Below are 14431 nucleotides of genomic sequence, written 5' to 3'. Positions count from 1 at the left end.
GTTGAGTGACCAGGGTGGTTAGCAGACTTAAGTTCAAGTGCGAAAGCAATTCCTCCAGCCAACAGCATTATTATGACACATCGGCCATCGCGGGGTGCTTTCAGCCGGATTTCATTACCTGCTGCAAACAGCAGGGTGAGTCAGCAAAACAGCCTACTTCTCTTTAGTAACGGTGTTTCCTTCAAATTGCGTTCACGTCAAAACAACCACCAAAGGTTTTTATGTGACTTGTTTGGCTGCGTTCACGTCAAAACAACCACCAAAGGTGCACAACGGATATTAATGCTCACAATGAAGTCAAGAACGCTTGCACAGTGCTTTCCGTATACAGTGTGAGCGGCGTGGACTTTCTGGAAATTGTGACGCCTTTGGATGCAACATTGGCAACCGGCATTCGGCCAATACTGGGTCATGATTGGCTTTTCGGTACAGACTTTTGACCAATCAGATAGTGGCTTGATGCCGAACCGACAAGCATCCCGACTTTTGGCCAATTTTGTATGGGATAGGCTTTTCGGCCGTAGCAGCGCCTGACTGCGAACGGCAAAGCGGGATCCGTGTGGAACTCCGCCCAACACTCCGACACCCGTGTTTTTTTATTCACATTCTTTCCCCTCTTTCTCCGTTAGCAACTCTCCTTGTAGAACCATCATTTAGGACTGACGGTTCTTGCAACAAAACCTGCATACCATCCGAGCCGACGATCCCATGTATTTCGAGATACCTGATGGAAACGAATCTTCAACCCAGACATCCGATCTGTCTGACCGCTTTAAGTCCTCGCAGGCACGGCAAAAGCTGCTCTTGTTCCCTATGGTGTGTCGTATCGGGAACAAGAATCTAAGGTGCGTCATCCTCATCAATACCGTTGACAATAACATATGAGAACTGCGGCGCCTCATTGTCGTATTTCAGATTAATAACACCGTATAATTGGAAAAACGGGATAAGAATGGAAGCTCAGGGCTAGTCTAACACAAACATACGTGGTGCATGCACCTCTGGCGCCCAGCTCAGTCAGACATTCTAGATAGGAACTGACAGCATGCACGTCACAATAGCACTGGCTAGCCGCTATGTCATTCAGTGTTTCCAGTCGAGCACAGCGACGTGAACTCCACCCTGAAAGGTGTGCTGCACTACCGGCATCCGAACTTTTCGCGATGTCCATTGTTCTCATCTGCCGTGCAAAAGTGTCTCTGCCTCTGGGTTCCCAGCACTCCGGTCGTCCAGCTGTAGCACCCTTTCAGTGCCTAGCTGCGATGCCACACGAAGGAGGCACGAGGGCTTGGATACTGCCAGTTCGCCCTAGCCTAGACAGGGGAAGTCGAGCGGCAGAGGTCGGGTTCGAACCACGAACCTTCCGGTCAATAAATTCGCGCTCTAACCACTTGTTCCATCTCGCCCCCCAGCACTCCGAGCATCGAGTCGTTTCGGGGTGTTGCTCGAAATCCAGTGCTTGTATCTGGTTGTTTAAGGCATTCCGTAATCGGATCACCCAGCATCTTGCAGAGTTGCGGACAGTACATGCAAGATTCAACATCAGGAGACCTATTTTCGTAAAGGGCTAGATGGCTTACTGGTTAGAGCGTGAATTTACCAACCGGAAGGTTTGTGGTCTGAACCCGACCTCTAGCCACCGACTCCTGTCTAGGCTTCGGCAAACTTTCAGTATCCCATCCCTCGTGCATTCTTGAGGTGGCATGGTGGTTAGGCACCGAAAGGGTGTTACGACGCCACACTAGAATCTGAAGGTATTCCAGTAATTGGACCAGATGAGGGAATCTCGCGCGGTTTTGTGAGGTGCATTGTGAAACAGCAGTAGGAAAGCACGTGATATGAGTCCACACAGGTGTTCTAGAATGAGGAACGGTCAGTAAATGACCCACACCACTCACAGCTAATGGAGATGTGGTCTATTTATGTTGGGGGTTCGCCCTAATGCAACAAGTGAGGCAGTTGTAGCCTAGTGGTTTCGGTTGTTTCGGAAGTTAGTACTGCACAGAAACAGTCTATGGTGAGCACATAATTGCAGCAGGTACTCGTTGTCCGGGGGTATCGATTCCAGTCTTAGAAGACCACTCATTTGAGCTTCAGCAACTCGAAGCATGCCTGCCTACATATTCATATCTTCGACAAGCACAGTAATATTTAAGCTTTTAGCCCCCCACAACAAGATGCTCAAAGTGTATCAGTCCTTAGGCTAATCCATCCAGCTGTACCATCTTTTCGGTGCCTGACTGTCAGGTTTCCCAAGCCTAGGCAGTATCAGAACTGCAGTCTGTTGGGTACGACAAACAGGCTGCGGTTGTTGGCCCGTTTACAGATACTCTTATGGGCATCGTTGAACGAACCGCACAGAAGCGCATATAAACGGACAGTGATTCTATCAGAGACGGTTAAGTTCTGTTGCTTAGAGGGATGCCAACCTCAGCGGAACCAGCAGGGATAGCATTTACATCGCGAGAGTTGTGCGACCGAAAACGAGCGGAAACCGATGAGGAAAAATCGTTCAGCTGTAACACCTGTTTGGTGCCTAGCTGCATTGCCACGTGAAGAAAGCACGAGGTCTGGGATACCCTCAGGTTACCCAAATTTAGACAGGGAGAGTCGAGAGGGGGAGGCCGGGTTCGAATCACGAACCTTCCGGCCAGTAATTTCGCGCTCTAACCACTGAGCCATCTTGCCGACGGTAAGTTTGGTTAACAACCGTACTTGGGTCTTTAATCGTGGTTTCGGATAGACAGTGCGCGTAGATGATGAATCCGTAGTACATTCAATAGTAGTCCGTTTTCGGGCTAGCTTCTTCAGTGCACTGACGATGTACCTTGATTGGCGATGAAGCATTTTGCACTCCCACTGACAGGCCGTACGAACAGATCGGTAATCAAGGAACGCACCTGAACTACCTATATTCCGCAACATCGCTAGCATTCAGGGTTTGATAACTCCTGGAAAGCGTTTGATGCGAGATTTATTTCCAATTAATGGGTTCCGGTAAAGATCTACCTGTGGATTCTGATATCGATACTGGAGAGCGGGTTGATCGTGTGAAACACGGAAGCAACCAGCCGAATCCATCAGTTGTGTATCCCCCAAGTTATTATGTATCGATTTCATCACATGAATGGGAAAAGCAATGCATTGCGGATGGTCCCAGTTTGTGTGCAGTTTTCATGTTATGGTCAAAAAGTTACACACAATTAAAATAGGTCTATTAGTGAATGCGTGTAAAATAGGAGGCACGAATAAGGAATTTCTATTCACAAACCCCACAAATATACCTAGGCGAAACTGAAGTATCATAGCAGGGAACCGTTCCACAAATTAAGGTTATGTTGAGGCACCAGTGAGCACCTACCAAGTGAGTACCTATCTTCACCATGCATTCTCCCACTTTAACGCAATAACAGAGTTAGAGTGGTTCAGCAAATTTCAAGCACCGCACCAGAGTAAAATTTTTGATCACCGTCTCAATCACCAGTCGCTATGCAGGTTGATCGAAACTGTTGCGTGATGCGTGGACGATAGCTCACCAAACGTTTGAACGCCCACTTTGGATCTTAGGGAATCGCCTATTTTTTCCACTGTTCATCTATTGGATTAAAAGTGTTTGACCAGAGAATGAGCTGATCTGTTAGACGCCCTACTTGCCATGGCAACGGTTCTCTGGAGACACTATACACAGGCGACTCTGGAGAAGGTAATGGTTTTCTTTTCTATGCGCGGTCATGCCCTCTGCAGGTGTTCTTACTCAGCCTTCAAGTACTCATTACACAATGTAGCTGTATTAACAATCGGGCACATACTCTTGGAGGGGGGAAGTGACTCAGTGGTTAGAGCGCCAATTTACTGACTGGAAGGTTCGCGGTTCGAACCCGACCTGTGCCTCTCGACTTTCCCTGTTTAAGCTTGGGCAACCTGGCAGTATTCCAGCCCTCGTGCTTCCTTCGGGTGGCATGGCAGTAAGGCAATGAAAGGGTGCTATAGCCGAACGATTCTACAATTTTTCTTGGAAAGGCATGCGGAAATGTGCAGTAAATGTGTTATGTGAATTTTTGATATTGAGTAGCCACATGTCAGTGCCTGTTTTATTCGCTGCATTATCCTCACAGATGTTTGGTGTTCTTCAGCGCTTTGCCCGTAGAATGGCCATCCCTGGATGCTTTCTCACGTGGGATACAAGTGTTACTTCACTGAACTCGCGCACCGATTCCCTTATCAAAAGGGCGCGTGCGGTTTATGATCAAATCGGATCTGTTTCAAATCCCACATGGCGATCTGTTGCTCAGGTATGCAGCTAGTTTTTTGATATGCATTCGCTTCTAGTCTCTTTCTTATTTCGAGGCAGAATATTCTGTTGAGAAGGAGATGTTGACCTTCCCGCAATATGTGTTTCCGGATAAGAGTGTCAGAGACGCAAGTTGTGATGCTGCTCGCAAGATATCGGATGTCGAAGTTGAGCTTGAGTAAGTTTGATAATACGTGTTATCATTTTGTGCATTCGTACTCCATACACCTCCTTGTACTTGAACACGAAAGTTTTTCATATGGCATTTGGCTGGATTTGTCACCGATCAACTTCGGTCGTTACGATGCCCTCGAAACTGCTTAGTTTTTTCATGTTTATTCATGTTTATATTTGTCGTTCATCAGGTTTAAAGAATGGCCTTCATGTACATGGATCATCTGACATCGACAGCGGACAGTGCCTGAAATTGCACCTAGTCTTCGGCTGTTGATCCAGTGTGCCTAGATGCGCTGAATCAACATGAACTTCACACACATTGTCAGGTAGTGTTTGCGAAGATTCAAATAAAAGCGTAAAGCAGAAACCTACCTTAGGTGATGTATTCTCCTAGTGTCTGTGTGTAAACAGGACGCTTTGTGACTTTTAAATAGGTGCTGTTCATAACCCTAGAAGAGCTCTCGTTCCTGATATTTCTAAAAGTAGGGTTGACTCCTAACGAAGTATTGGTGTCTTGAAAGGAACTAGTCTATTTAATACTCCCCTGAAGTCCAGCTGGCCTGAGTTGGCCTATATGATTCAAATGGAGCTTTTTAGATTTTGATAAGAACGTAAAAACGCGCACGAGTGGCTCGAGGGGTTCTTTCCGATAGTCTACATGTAACACCCTTTCGATGTCCAGCTACCACACCATCCAAAGGAAGCTTGAAGGTGGAGATACCGTAGGCTTGCTCGAGCCTAGTGAGACGTTTAGAATGTGTCCGAGAACGAGTTAGAACGGAGTCCAGGTTTTCGACGATAAGCAACGTTTTACTTGTCCAAGAGCAAGCGTGCATGAGCTGAAATGTACGTACAAAGGTTCAGTACTAGTAAACATGGTAAGTACAAAAATAAGCACACAAAAATCATGACACCTAGACAGTATCAGTTGGGATGCCGGGTGTGGATTGGAACCGTGAACCTTCTGGTCAGAAGGTCCGAGCCCCAACTAGTGAGTTGTTCCGAGCTCAAAGGTCTTTACTATGAATAGTCTAATTGATGGGACACTCCAGTGGGGCACTATCTTATCGTACTTGACGGAGATTAGGCTTACGATTACCCAGGTGATCTAATTTTTGCTGAGGTTGAGGTCCTTGACTGTGGTCCATTTTGGATTTATCGATCACTGTTGTTTAGGCTTATGAGCCTTATCATTTGTGTGCTATATTAATAGACCGACTGTACACAATATCTAGACGGTTTTTAGAATATCTTCAACTCAGTATATTGTGCACACGCCCTCTTTATAAATCAGCTCACTGGTAGTGGAGGCACTCTGCATGATTGGACTTGAGGTTCCAAATTTATGTTCCCATTTAAGTACCCATGACTTTCTGAAAACAAAGTTTCTGAAAATACAAATAGATGCTGAGGTATGTTTCTTGTAGCTCACTTTGTCTGGAGCAGGAAAGTAAATTTGCAGCAGGACTGATATAGTGGTTAAAGTAAAAATAAACTTACTTTCATCCATATATTGAGTCGCTTTATAGTGTCCTTCTATGAATCTCTCTCATTAGAATGCGGAAAGACGTCTTTGATCAATTTGTGCATATCCAATCTCACCTGGACTCGACTGTACCAGCTGAAATGAAGCGATATGTTGACAGAAAAGTTCGTGACGGACGGCGAGCAGGTGTGAACTGTTTCCTTCGGAACCCCTAATTAGCTTCTCCCATCTCAGGTCTACATCTGGATGAAAAAGGTCGCAAGAAAATTGAGGAGCTGTCGAAAGAAGAGAATCGGTTATGCATAGATTTCCAGCGAGCGTTGGATGAAGAAAATACGGTGCTTGAGTTTACAGAGGAGGAATTAGGTATCGAATTGTTATCATTACCACCGTTTTGTGATTGCTTATTCCAGTTACCAATCGCTGAGTTATTTCGTTTATAGTTAATTTGTGTACGAAGACCGGTAACTATTTATATGTGACTCAGTCTGTTCTTCTCCCTATTTGACTAAACTGTAAAGTACTATGATCGTTGCTTTAATTTCTACCAGTAAAATTATGGGCTCTAACAGAATCGCCATCAGTGCAAGAAGCGGAGCAATTCGAGAGATGTTGCCGTTTAGAACGACCCGATTGTCAGTTCTAAGTGGACGAGAACGGTTGGAACACTTCAAAAATCTCCAATCCTTTCGGAATTACATGGCACACTAAGAAAGCGACTTCAGAAATTGTATGTTTCCGGCAGTTTACAACAGCCTACCACTTGGATAAACACTGGAGGAAGTATTTAAACAGCGCTGGTCATTAAATGTTTATCTTGGGAAGAATACTGGTTGGTCGGCGCCTTGGTTTCTTCTGATTTTATCTGTAGACCTATGCTGAAATTCCGAGACATCTTAAAACCAGTTTGTTTCTTTAGTCTACTGGAAGCTTTTTTCTCAGCCAATTTGTCAGCCTCCATGGAATAACGTATTCAGATAGTACGACCTGGCCATGACCAGGGGTATGGATACTGCGCATTTGAAGGGTTTTCGCCTGGCCTTAAAACCTCTATCTTTTATTTCAAGGATACACTACTGTTGTCTATGAAGAAAGATATGTATATTGCTCTTAAGCTTTCCAAAAAAAGCTGTTTGCGTTACCTGATAAAATTAAAATATAAATGTCAGCAGTACCAACTACAAAATGTGAAAACTGTCGGGGCGAACCAGAAGTTGTACTACTGAATAGAAATAGAAATAGAAGTGATCTAATCGTTGGTGTCAACTAGATGCAGGATGGTGCAAACTCAGAGTCAAACACGTTGCTCACCGTCAGCTATCGGTGTTTTTCGCATCATATTTCTTCGTTATTCGGGTACTTTTAATGTGTCGTTTCTTTAACTTAGCATCTGTTTTATCGAATGCGTGATTAGCTCTTGCGCTTTTGCAGACTAGGACAGTTCCATTTGGGCTCCGAGCTAGTATGCTTTTGCGCACCCTCAGAGACAAATACTTATGGTTTATTCAGCTGGTTGGCGAACCATTTAACGCTCACGATGCAGCGGTTTAGTGTTTTTCACTTCTCACAGATTTGTCCCATCTAATCTTGCATCCACAGACTAACCTTTTAATGACGTTCTCATCTCGTGTTATCTAGTGACGCTGAATGCAATCACACAGTCTGCCAATTCAGCAGTGGAGGCTGATGTCAGTTGTATGCTCCCGACTCCATCATAGCCACTCGTTTTAAAAAAAACTCCCACCTTTCTACTTTTTTTTAGCCGGCTGTCCAGAGGACTTTCTCAGGGGTCTTAAGAAGGTGGGTCTCTTTAATTCAGCTAATTTTCTGACAGTTCGCGTGGTGAACAACAGCACATTGGTTCACAACTTTTAGCATTGTACTCTGACTTGACGTTCTCATGGGTTGTCCTGCAGTAACGAATGCACAGAACCGTATTTCTCATTTCATGCTACCTTTCAGTGTTTTCTGAAGCACTACAGTACTCCCCACGACCTAATTAATCTCCGTAACGGTTCTGATGTGGCCATGTGACTCTGCACAGTGGCAAGTGCCAAGCCAATCCCTCTACCCGTAGTTTGACCACCTCCGTAATGCTGCTTAATTCTCCTGACTTTTAAGGTAAAGTGAGTCCTGCACAAAGTTACCTCCAATTATTCCTGGTGGAGTATTTCCTTATTTTCCCAATCAATTATATACGAAAAATGAGCTTCAGCCGAGTTTTCCTGTTAAGCGGCGCTCAATCGAGTTTGCTACCTATCTTCTCTCACTTGCACGGAGATATAGGTGCACCAGGAAATACGTACGTTTGCGTGTTTGTTGATGAAACAACAGCGGCAACTGGGGATTCTCCCCACGACACTCACAGAGTCTCTCACACCAGGTTGGTCAATGGTTAGAGGTCTGACGAACACAGTCTCCTGGCCCTCCAGTTTGGGGGTTGGAACATGTAGTGACTTGTTCCGTAGAAATGGTAATGCATTTCCTGGCAAACACCGCTGCCTTGTGGTCAGGCTTTCGAGCCAAAGGCTTTGGTTGAGGATCCTAATCGTCCTCCTGTTTAGGTGTGGTCACCTTGGCAGTATCCCAGCCCTCGTACAACCGTGACATTCACAACTAACAATACTTTCATGCCACATCGGCCGTCACGTGTTTCACGGGAGTGAAGCATCGGTGTTGAACACTGATGTCATGCTGTCGATGATGACGATGATGATGTTCAGAACATCAAGAGACCCTCTACAAGGCCCCTAAGGGGTCGGGGCAGCCCGAATCCTCTCCAAGTGCAAGCTAATCACTACTACTCAGCTGCTCGAGGCCGAAATTAAGTGTTCAACCACTGGCCGTAAGATTACTGGTTCGAACCCCCCTACTGCAGTATCGTCACATGCGTACTGCTGACGATTTCCAATAACGATGAAACAGCTGCACAGTGCTTCTAGACTTTTCAGTATAGATTGGGCTCACTGACAGGATGAAACCTCATTTGTGAATGCAAATAGTTAATATTTTCAGCTGGGCCATGTGGACGAAGTATAGTCCTACTGGTGCCGGCAACAACACTTGACGAACGATGCGATTGTAGCAGGAGTTCTTCATCATTTTAGGAAATACTGTACACATTCTGGGTGATGATTGCGTCTCCTACGTTTGGCCTGACCGCAGCACATCAAAGCTCCGTCCTACTGTGTTACTAAGCATTGATTGATAACTCGAGATACTCTGAGGGGACGTAGACCTCAGATGAACACCAGATGCCCTCGATAATATTTGCAGCATAACACTGGTTGAAAGTTATTTTGCTGAATTGGTTATACAATCCACAATAACCCTTCTTTGTATACTATGATTTCCTTTGAGGCTGTACGTGTCAACATTGCCTACTGTCACTACCACGATACTATCACTTTCATCCGTTTCCAATCCCTAAATAAATAAGTAACCACAGCCTTTTAACGTAAGGCCTCTGATATAATGAGGCCTCCCCGGAGGCCCAGAAACTCGGCTATTAGACGATAAGTCTTGTGCAGTATACTTGCAGGATACAAGGCTTTATCTTCTGCCTTCAGCTGCCCAACGCCGAATGTGTTTATGCTGACATCCTGGGAGGCGTAAAACAAGGGTTAATTCAATCAAAACGCAGTGCATACGTCTGTTAAATTCTTTACCCAAATGAATTGCAGTGTCCAAAAAAGGCACACGAAGTGATTCTGAACAGCAAACTCAGAGTGCATTTTATCCACAGTCGTTACACACATTTTGCTGCCCATTTGTGGTGGCTACATCACCGCATCATGGTTGGTAAACAGGTTATCATCCTGACCTGGCACAAATCCTAAACCTCTGAAATTTCGCCGCTTGCAGTGAATTAAACAGAATGACAAATTGATCAATTGAATGTTACGACCGTATACATAATGTTTTCACGCCGCAGGACGCAGGATAGCGTGAATAGTTCTAAAAAATACGATTCAGTTCAGGTTGACTACTTCGAACCGTGCATGTACGCACGGACATTGTAAGATAGAGGGGTAAAGATAAAATATTTGGAAAAACAATTAAAAAATGAAATGTACAGTATCAGGTGCAGAATCGCAATGGGATTGATCAACCGGTCAGTGTGACTTTTCACCCTTTGTTCTCGCCCCTCAAAGGTAGTCGGGAAAGACTGATAGACGTACTGAGGTATGTTTACCGATGTATATATATATATATATATAGTTAAGATTTATCACCCTTTCGGCGCCTAACTGCCATGCCACCGGAAGAAAGCATGAGGGCCGGGATACTGCCAGGTTGCCCAAATCTAGACAGGGGAAGTCGAGATGCAGAGGTCGGGTTCGAACCATGGAACTATCGGTCAGTAAATCCGCGTTCTAACAGCTGAGTCACCTCGCCCACAATATATATATATATATATGCTGTATATACCTACAGAAGCCTACTACTTTTACTCTCCCATCTTCTCACTAGCCGGTCATGACTCACTTACAAACTTAATGAATTTCTCACTTGTCAGCTGCTTTAACCTATGTCACTCAGCAAAAATCTACCCTCCCTCATAGGTAATATTGACTGGCAAGCAATGGGCACCGTTGCCGTTGGACAGAGAGCTTGGAGTAGTTTTTTAACGGATAGTTTTGCTAGGCCTTCTTTCGTGATCAGATCTGACCACCAAATTACAGTCTGATGGAACTTATACTTGTGCTCTGATATGTCAGAGTGGTGCATACATTCCGTCCTTACTTTGTGGTTCTCTCCGCGGTGTTATTATTCTCAGTATGATGTCCAGGTTACCAGTATCGTCTAAATGAGTAAATTCGATGCTGTTTTTTCAACTTCAACTATCCCTCATAACATACGTACATGTCATGTAACATTCCTGCCGCCCACCATCCAGGCGTCTTCGGGGAAGCTGCAACTCACTCTGAAATACCCTCACTATTTTCCCGCATCGGAAAAGGCGTCGAACCCCGCTACGAGAAAAGCACTAGAGAAGGCTTTCAACTCTCGGTGAGTCGTCAGAATAGTTGCAGCTGTCATCGCACTGTTCTTCGTAGTGATGTATTTGGTGATATAGGGTCTATAGAGTTTCACAAGGATCGTCTAAGATAGATAGGTCCACCATATCCTTACGGAACGACTGTTCATGCATTCACTTAGAGTCCGAAATGGTCGGTCTGAACTGCCAATCACTGTCAGTTTCCATAAGAGTTACTACCATCCGGTCTGTAGACATTTCTTTCCCAACTTCCTTTTTTGAAGAAGAGTTTTAGTGAGCACAAGAAATGATAAAAGGATGTATAGATTCAGTACTCCATGTTGATAATATTTCATTAAGCCTGTTCGGTGTTTTGCACATCATTGTGAATCGGGTGAATTACTGTGAATCCGAATCGTTGTACTTCATGTTTGCAAGCCACTGTGGACTGTGGGGCTTTGGTAACAAACACTTGTTTGCCTTTTCAAATCATGAACTTCACGTAACTCGTCTGTGAATAAAGAACAAATCCTCCTCATGCTCGGTCTTTCTTCCATGTACCAATCATCCTCCCCCAAACAGTTGCATCAAAGAGAACACTCCCATCCTGAAACGCCTTATGGAGCTTCGTAAAGAAGTGAGTGTTTCGATTTTACCCACTTCTGTGATCGAACATAGGATATCCTACTACTAAGTATGCTTTGCATACTGTCAATCCTGATTTCTGACATTTTTTCAGGTTGATTAGACAGATAGATAGATAGATATGCCCTCACTGACTCCACTCCGTATGGCAAGATACTAGGACTTATACAGTAAATTGTCTAAATAACGGGGTGTTTTCAAACTTGCGAACCGCTACACATTCTTCGTTAACCAGAGGAATCACCGTATCTCCAGCTGCCTATGGTGTGTATTTTGACTATACCGTGCGCTCCTCTCGTTCGGCACCTTGGAGATCACAGAAAATGATCCTGTCTGGTGGATACCGCTTATCGGTGGTAGGGTGGGGGGGGGGTAGATAAAACGAAGCGAATGACCGTAATACAGTAAGGACTTTGTTTTTGTGTGGCTGCGAGACACGGCCTCTCTAGACCGATGATTTAAAGAATCTCCAGCTTTTCAACCACAAAAGCCTCAGAAGCGTTGCTGATGTCGAGTGGCATCAGGGGATTCATAGCAGTGTAATTTCAAAAATGGTGTTTGGTTATGGTGGGTACTTCAATCCAGGAAGACATCCAGCAGCATCAACTGCGATAGCTCTGCCATGTGCTACGCATGCCGAAACACCAGCTACCGTGACAAGTGTTGTCCTTTGTCTCTCACTTAGAATGGCGCAAACCGCGGAGTGGACAACTTATGGCTTGGCAGTAGGGTGAGAGAAAGATTACGAAAAGCTCGCGTTTCGTTAGTGTAGTGCATCATCCAGGATGGGTACCTGTGACCCGTTCTGCATTTGGCTGGAGAAATTGCATTAAAGCGCGACCGATCTATGTCGGCGGCGCTTGTCTTGTCAGTTTTCCTTCAGGTTGTTTGACTGAACGCTTGGATGTGTAGACACCTTAGATTGCTTGCCAACTCCTCATTCACCCACTCTTTTTTGTTCTTTTCACTCTAAGGCTTTAAACATAATTAGGTTAGCTCTGTACTTGTACGACAGTGAAGCATCAGTGTCAACCCTGATGTTTTTGCCTTTTCTTCTTTTGACGGTCTTTCGAGCATCCAGTCTCATCGCAGCCAAACTCAGGTCAGCTGTTTCTCCGCGAAACTAGCGTCCTGTGATTCTTGAAGAAAGGCGGTAACTATTAAAACTGAATTGGGTCGAAATAACAGAAGTCGCTCTGTCTTTTTTGTGAGGTTTGGTATTTTATAAATCAATCCCATATTATGCTCTTTATACCTGGAAAAAAGTACTCCTGTTAGGGAAAGTTTCATGGCTGGATAGAGAATTGGAAGGACCACTATGAATGAACATACCATCATATAGTGAAAAGAAGCAGCTTGATACAAGGTTATAGTTTCTTCTATCCCATCACCGCACTCCTCGAATCTTGGCATAATTGTGACCCTCAGGAGGATCTGACAGCCCCACAGAATCCAGTAAACTCAATCATATCGTTAAACCGGCGAATGTTTCAAGAAAACAATTGTTCGCTTTGATCCATTCATGTATTACAGGAAGGGAAAAATGATGTTTTATCTCTTTAGCCACTATGAAGGGTGTTACGGAGTCACCGCAGTGAGCTATGGTTAAGACGTGCTGTGCAGTTGATGAGGCTGATTTACGAACCCCGTTCGGTTGTGTTGAATGATATCATTTGGCGGTTTCCTTTCTAACCTTTGATGAGTCTTCCTTTTATCAATGCATGCATCTTCGCAGCTGCAGGTTAAGTGGCAAACATGTGAGGCGATCGTGTCAGTTTCGTTTGTTGCATTTTTAAGGTTGGTTGACACTTATGCGTGATATCGACAACTAAACAAGTTAGCCTGAGGAATTCCTCACTTAATGCTTCCGACTTCATTGCCTCACATGTTCACCTGAAGTTGCGATGACGTAAGCGCTGTCAGAACAAACTGAAGCTTATGTGAACGCATTTCTGAAAATTTATCAAAGTGTGTTGTACAAGTATGCTCAATCGAACTATCGGACCAGTACGTTGATCCATCCCATCCTGTTAATGAAATGGCACACGTCGCCTACTCACCACCAGTGGAACTTCGATGGACAGACTGAGCCACTCGACGTTGCATGCACGTAACATAGGATCGGTTTAATCAGTACAGATCTAAGGTCGCCCCCGATTGATTGGCGTTTTCAAACGGCTTCCCTTTCAAAGCGGTAAAACTGGTTCACAATTGCGAATTGGTGGTATTGGTGTAGCGGGTGGAGGGCTTAAACAACAGCATCTATCTTCTTGCTAGGTTGATAAGATTTCGGAAAAACCTACTCATATGAGCCCCCGATTGGCGTTTTCAAACGGCTTCCCTTTCAAAGCGGTAAAACTGGTTCACAATTGCGAATTGGTGGTATTGGTGTAGCGGGTGGGTGGATTAAACAACAGCATCTATCTTCTTGCTAGGTTGATAAGATTTCGGAAAAACCTACTCATATGACCGCATTTGCGTGTTGTATACATAGGACATATAACTAGGATATATATATATATATATATATATTCTAGTTTAACTGATTAGAGGAGATTAGAGTCGAGGCGCTCCAGTTTAGAAATAATACAAGGTTTGGGGAAACAAGTCTCGTGCGTTCAAGGCAGAGCAGAATATATAAGTTGACTATTCCCCAACGGAAGAGCTCTCGCTATTTGGAAACAGCTTTCCTGCGTTGTACGTTTTAACGGATATACTTTGCTGTATCTTCGTGAGCACGTACAGCAGTCGAAAACGTAGAACAAGCAAGCTAAAACGAATCATTTGGTTACCAAGTTGTTTCTTTTGGTGTAGATCAGGTTACCGGTCTTGACCACTATCTCAGGAGATC

At 44.6% G+C, this 14431-nt stretch overlaps 3 protein-coding genes across 3 annotated transcripts in view; 2 read left to right on the top strand and 1 right to left on the bottom strand.

Annotated features, from left to right (window-relative positions):
• Positions 1-1076: 1076 nt before the first annotated feature.
• Positions 1077-10313, top strand: T265_13029 (hypothetical protein; the record flags this gene model as incomplete). Its single annotated transcript, XM_009166821.1, has 7 exons — positions 1077-1340; positions 4116-4292; positions 4330-4469; positions 6025-6140; positions 6189-6320; positions 7717-7754; positions 10176-10313. Coding segments are annotated over 7 exons (1005 nt in total), but the record flags the coding sequence as incomplete, so codon positions are not given.
• Positions 1729-14431, bottom strand: part of T265_02525 (hypothetical protein) — a gene marked incomplete at both ends in the record, with an annotated part of 27997 nt that continues 15294 nt past the window's right edge. The window contains 3 exons of the mRNA XM_009166788.1: positions 1729-1857; positions 5901-5935; positions 6071-6196. Coding sequence (XP_009165052.1) covers positions 1729-1857; positions 5901-5935; positions 6071-6196 — 290 coding nt within the window. The remainder of the gene's footprint in view (positions 1858-5900; positions 5936-6070; positions 6197-14431) is intronic.
• The window catches only part of T265_02526 (hypothetical protein), a gene marked incomplete at both ends in the record, with an annotated part of 30578 nt that continues 20269 nt past the window's right edge, over positions 4123-14431 (top strand). Inside the window, 5 exons of the mRNA XM_009166789.1 lie at positions 4123-4469; positions 6025-6320; positions 7717-7754; positions 10855-10967; positions 11518-11572. Coding sequence (XP_009165053.1) covers positions 11555-11572 — 18 coding nt within the window. The remainder of the gene's footprint in view (positions 4470-6024; positions 6321-7716; positions 7755-10854; positions 10968-11517; positions 11573-14431) is intronic.

Source organism: Opisthorchis viverrini (assembly GCF_000715545.1).
Source record: "Opisthorchis viverrini unplaced genomic scaffold opera_v5_32, whole genome shotgun sequence".
In the NCBI taxonomy this organism is placed as follows: domain Eukaryota; kingdom Metazoa; phylum Platyhelminthes; class Trematoda; order Opisthorchiida; family Opisthorchiidae; genus Opisthorchis; species Opisthorchis viverrini.
This window is presented reverse-complemented; position numbering and strand designations above follow the sequence as displayed.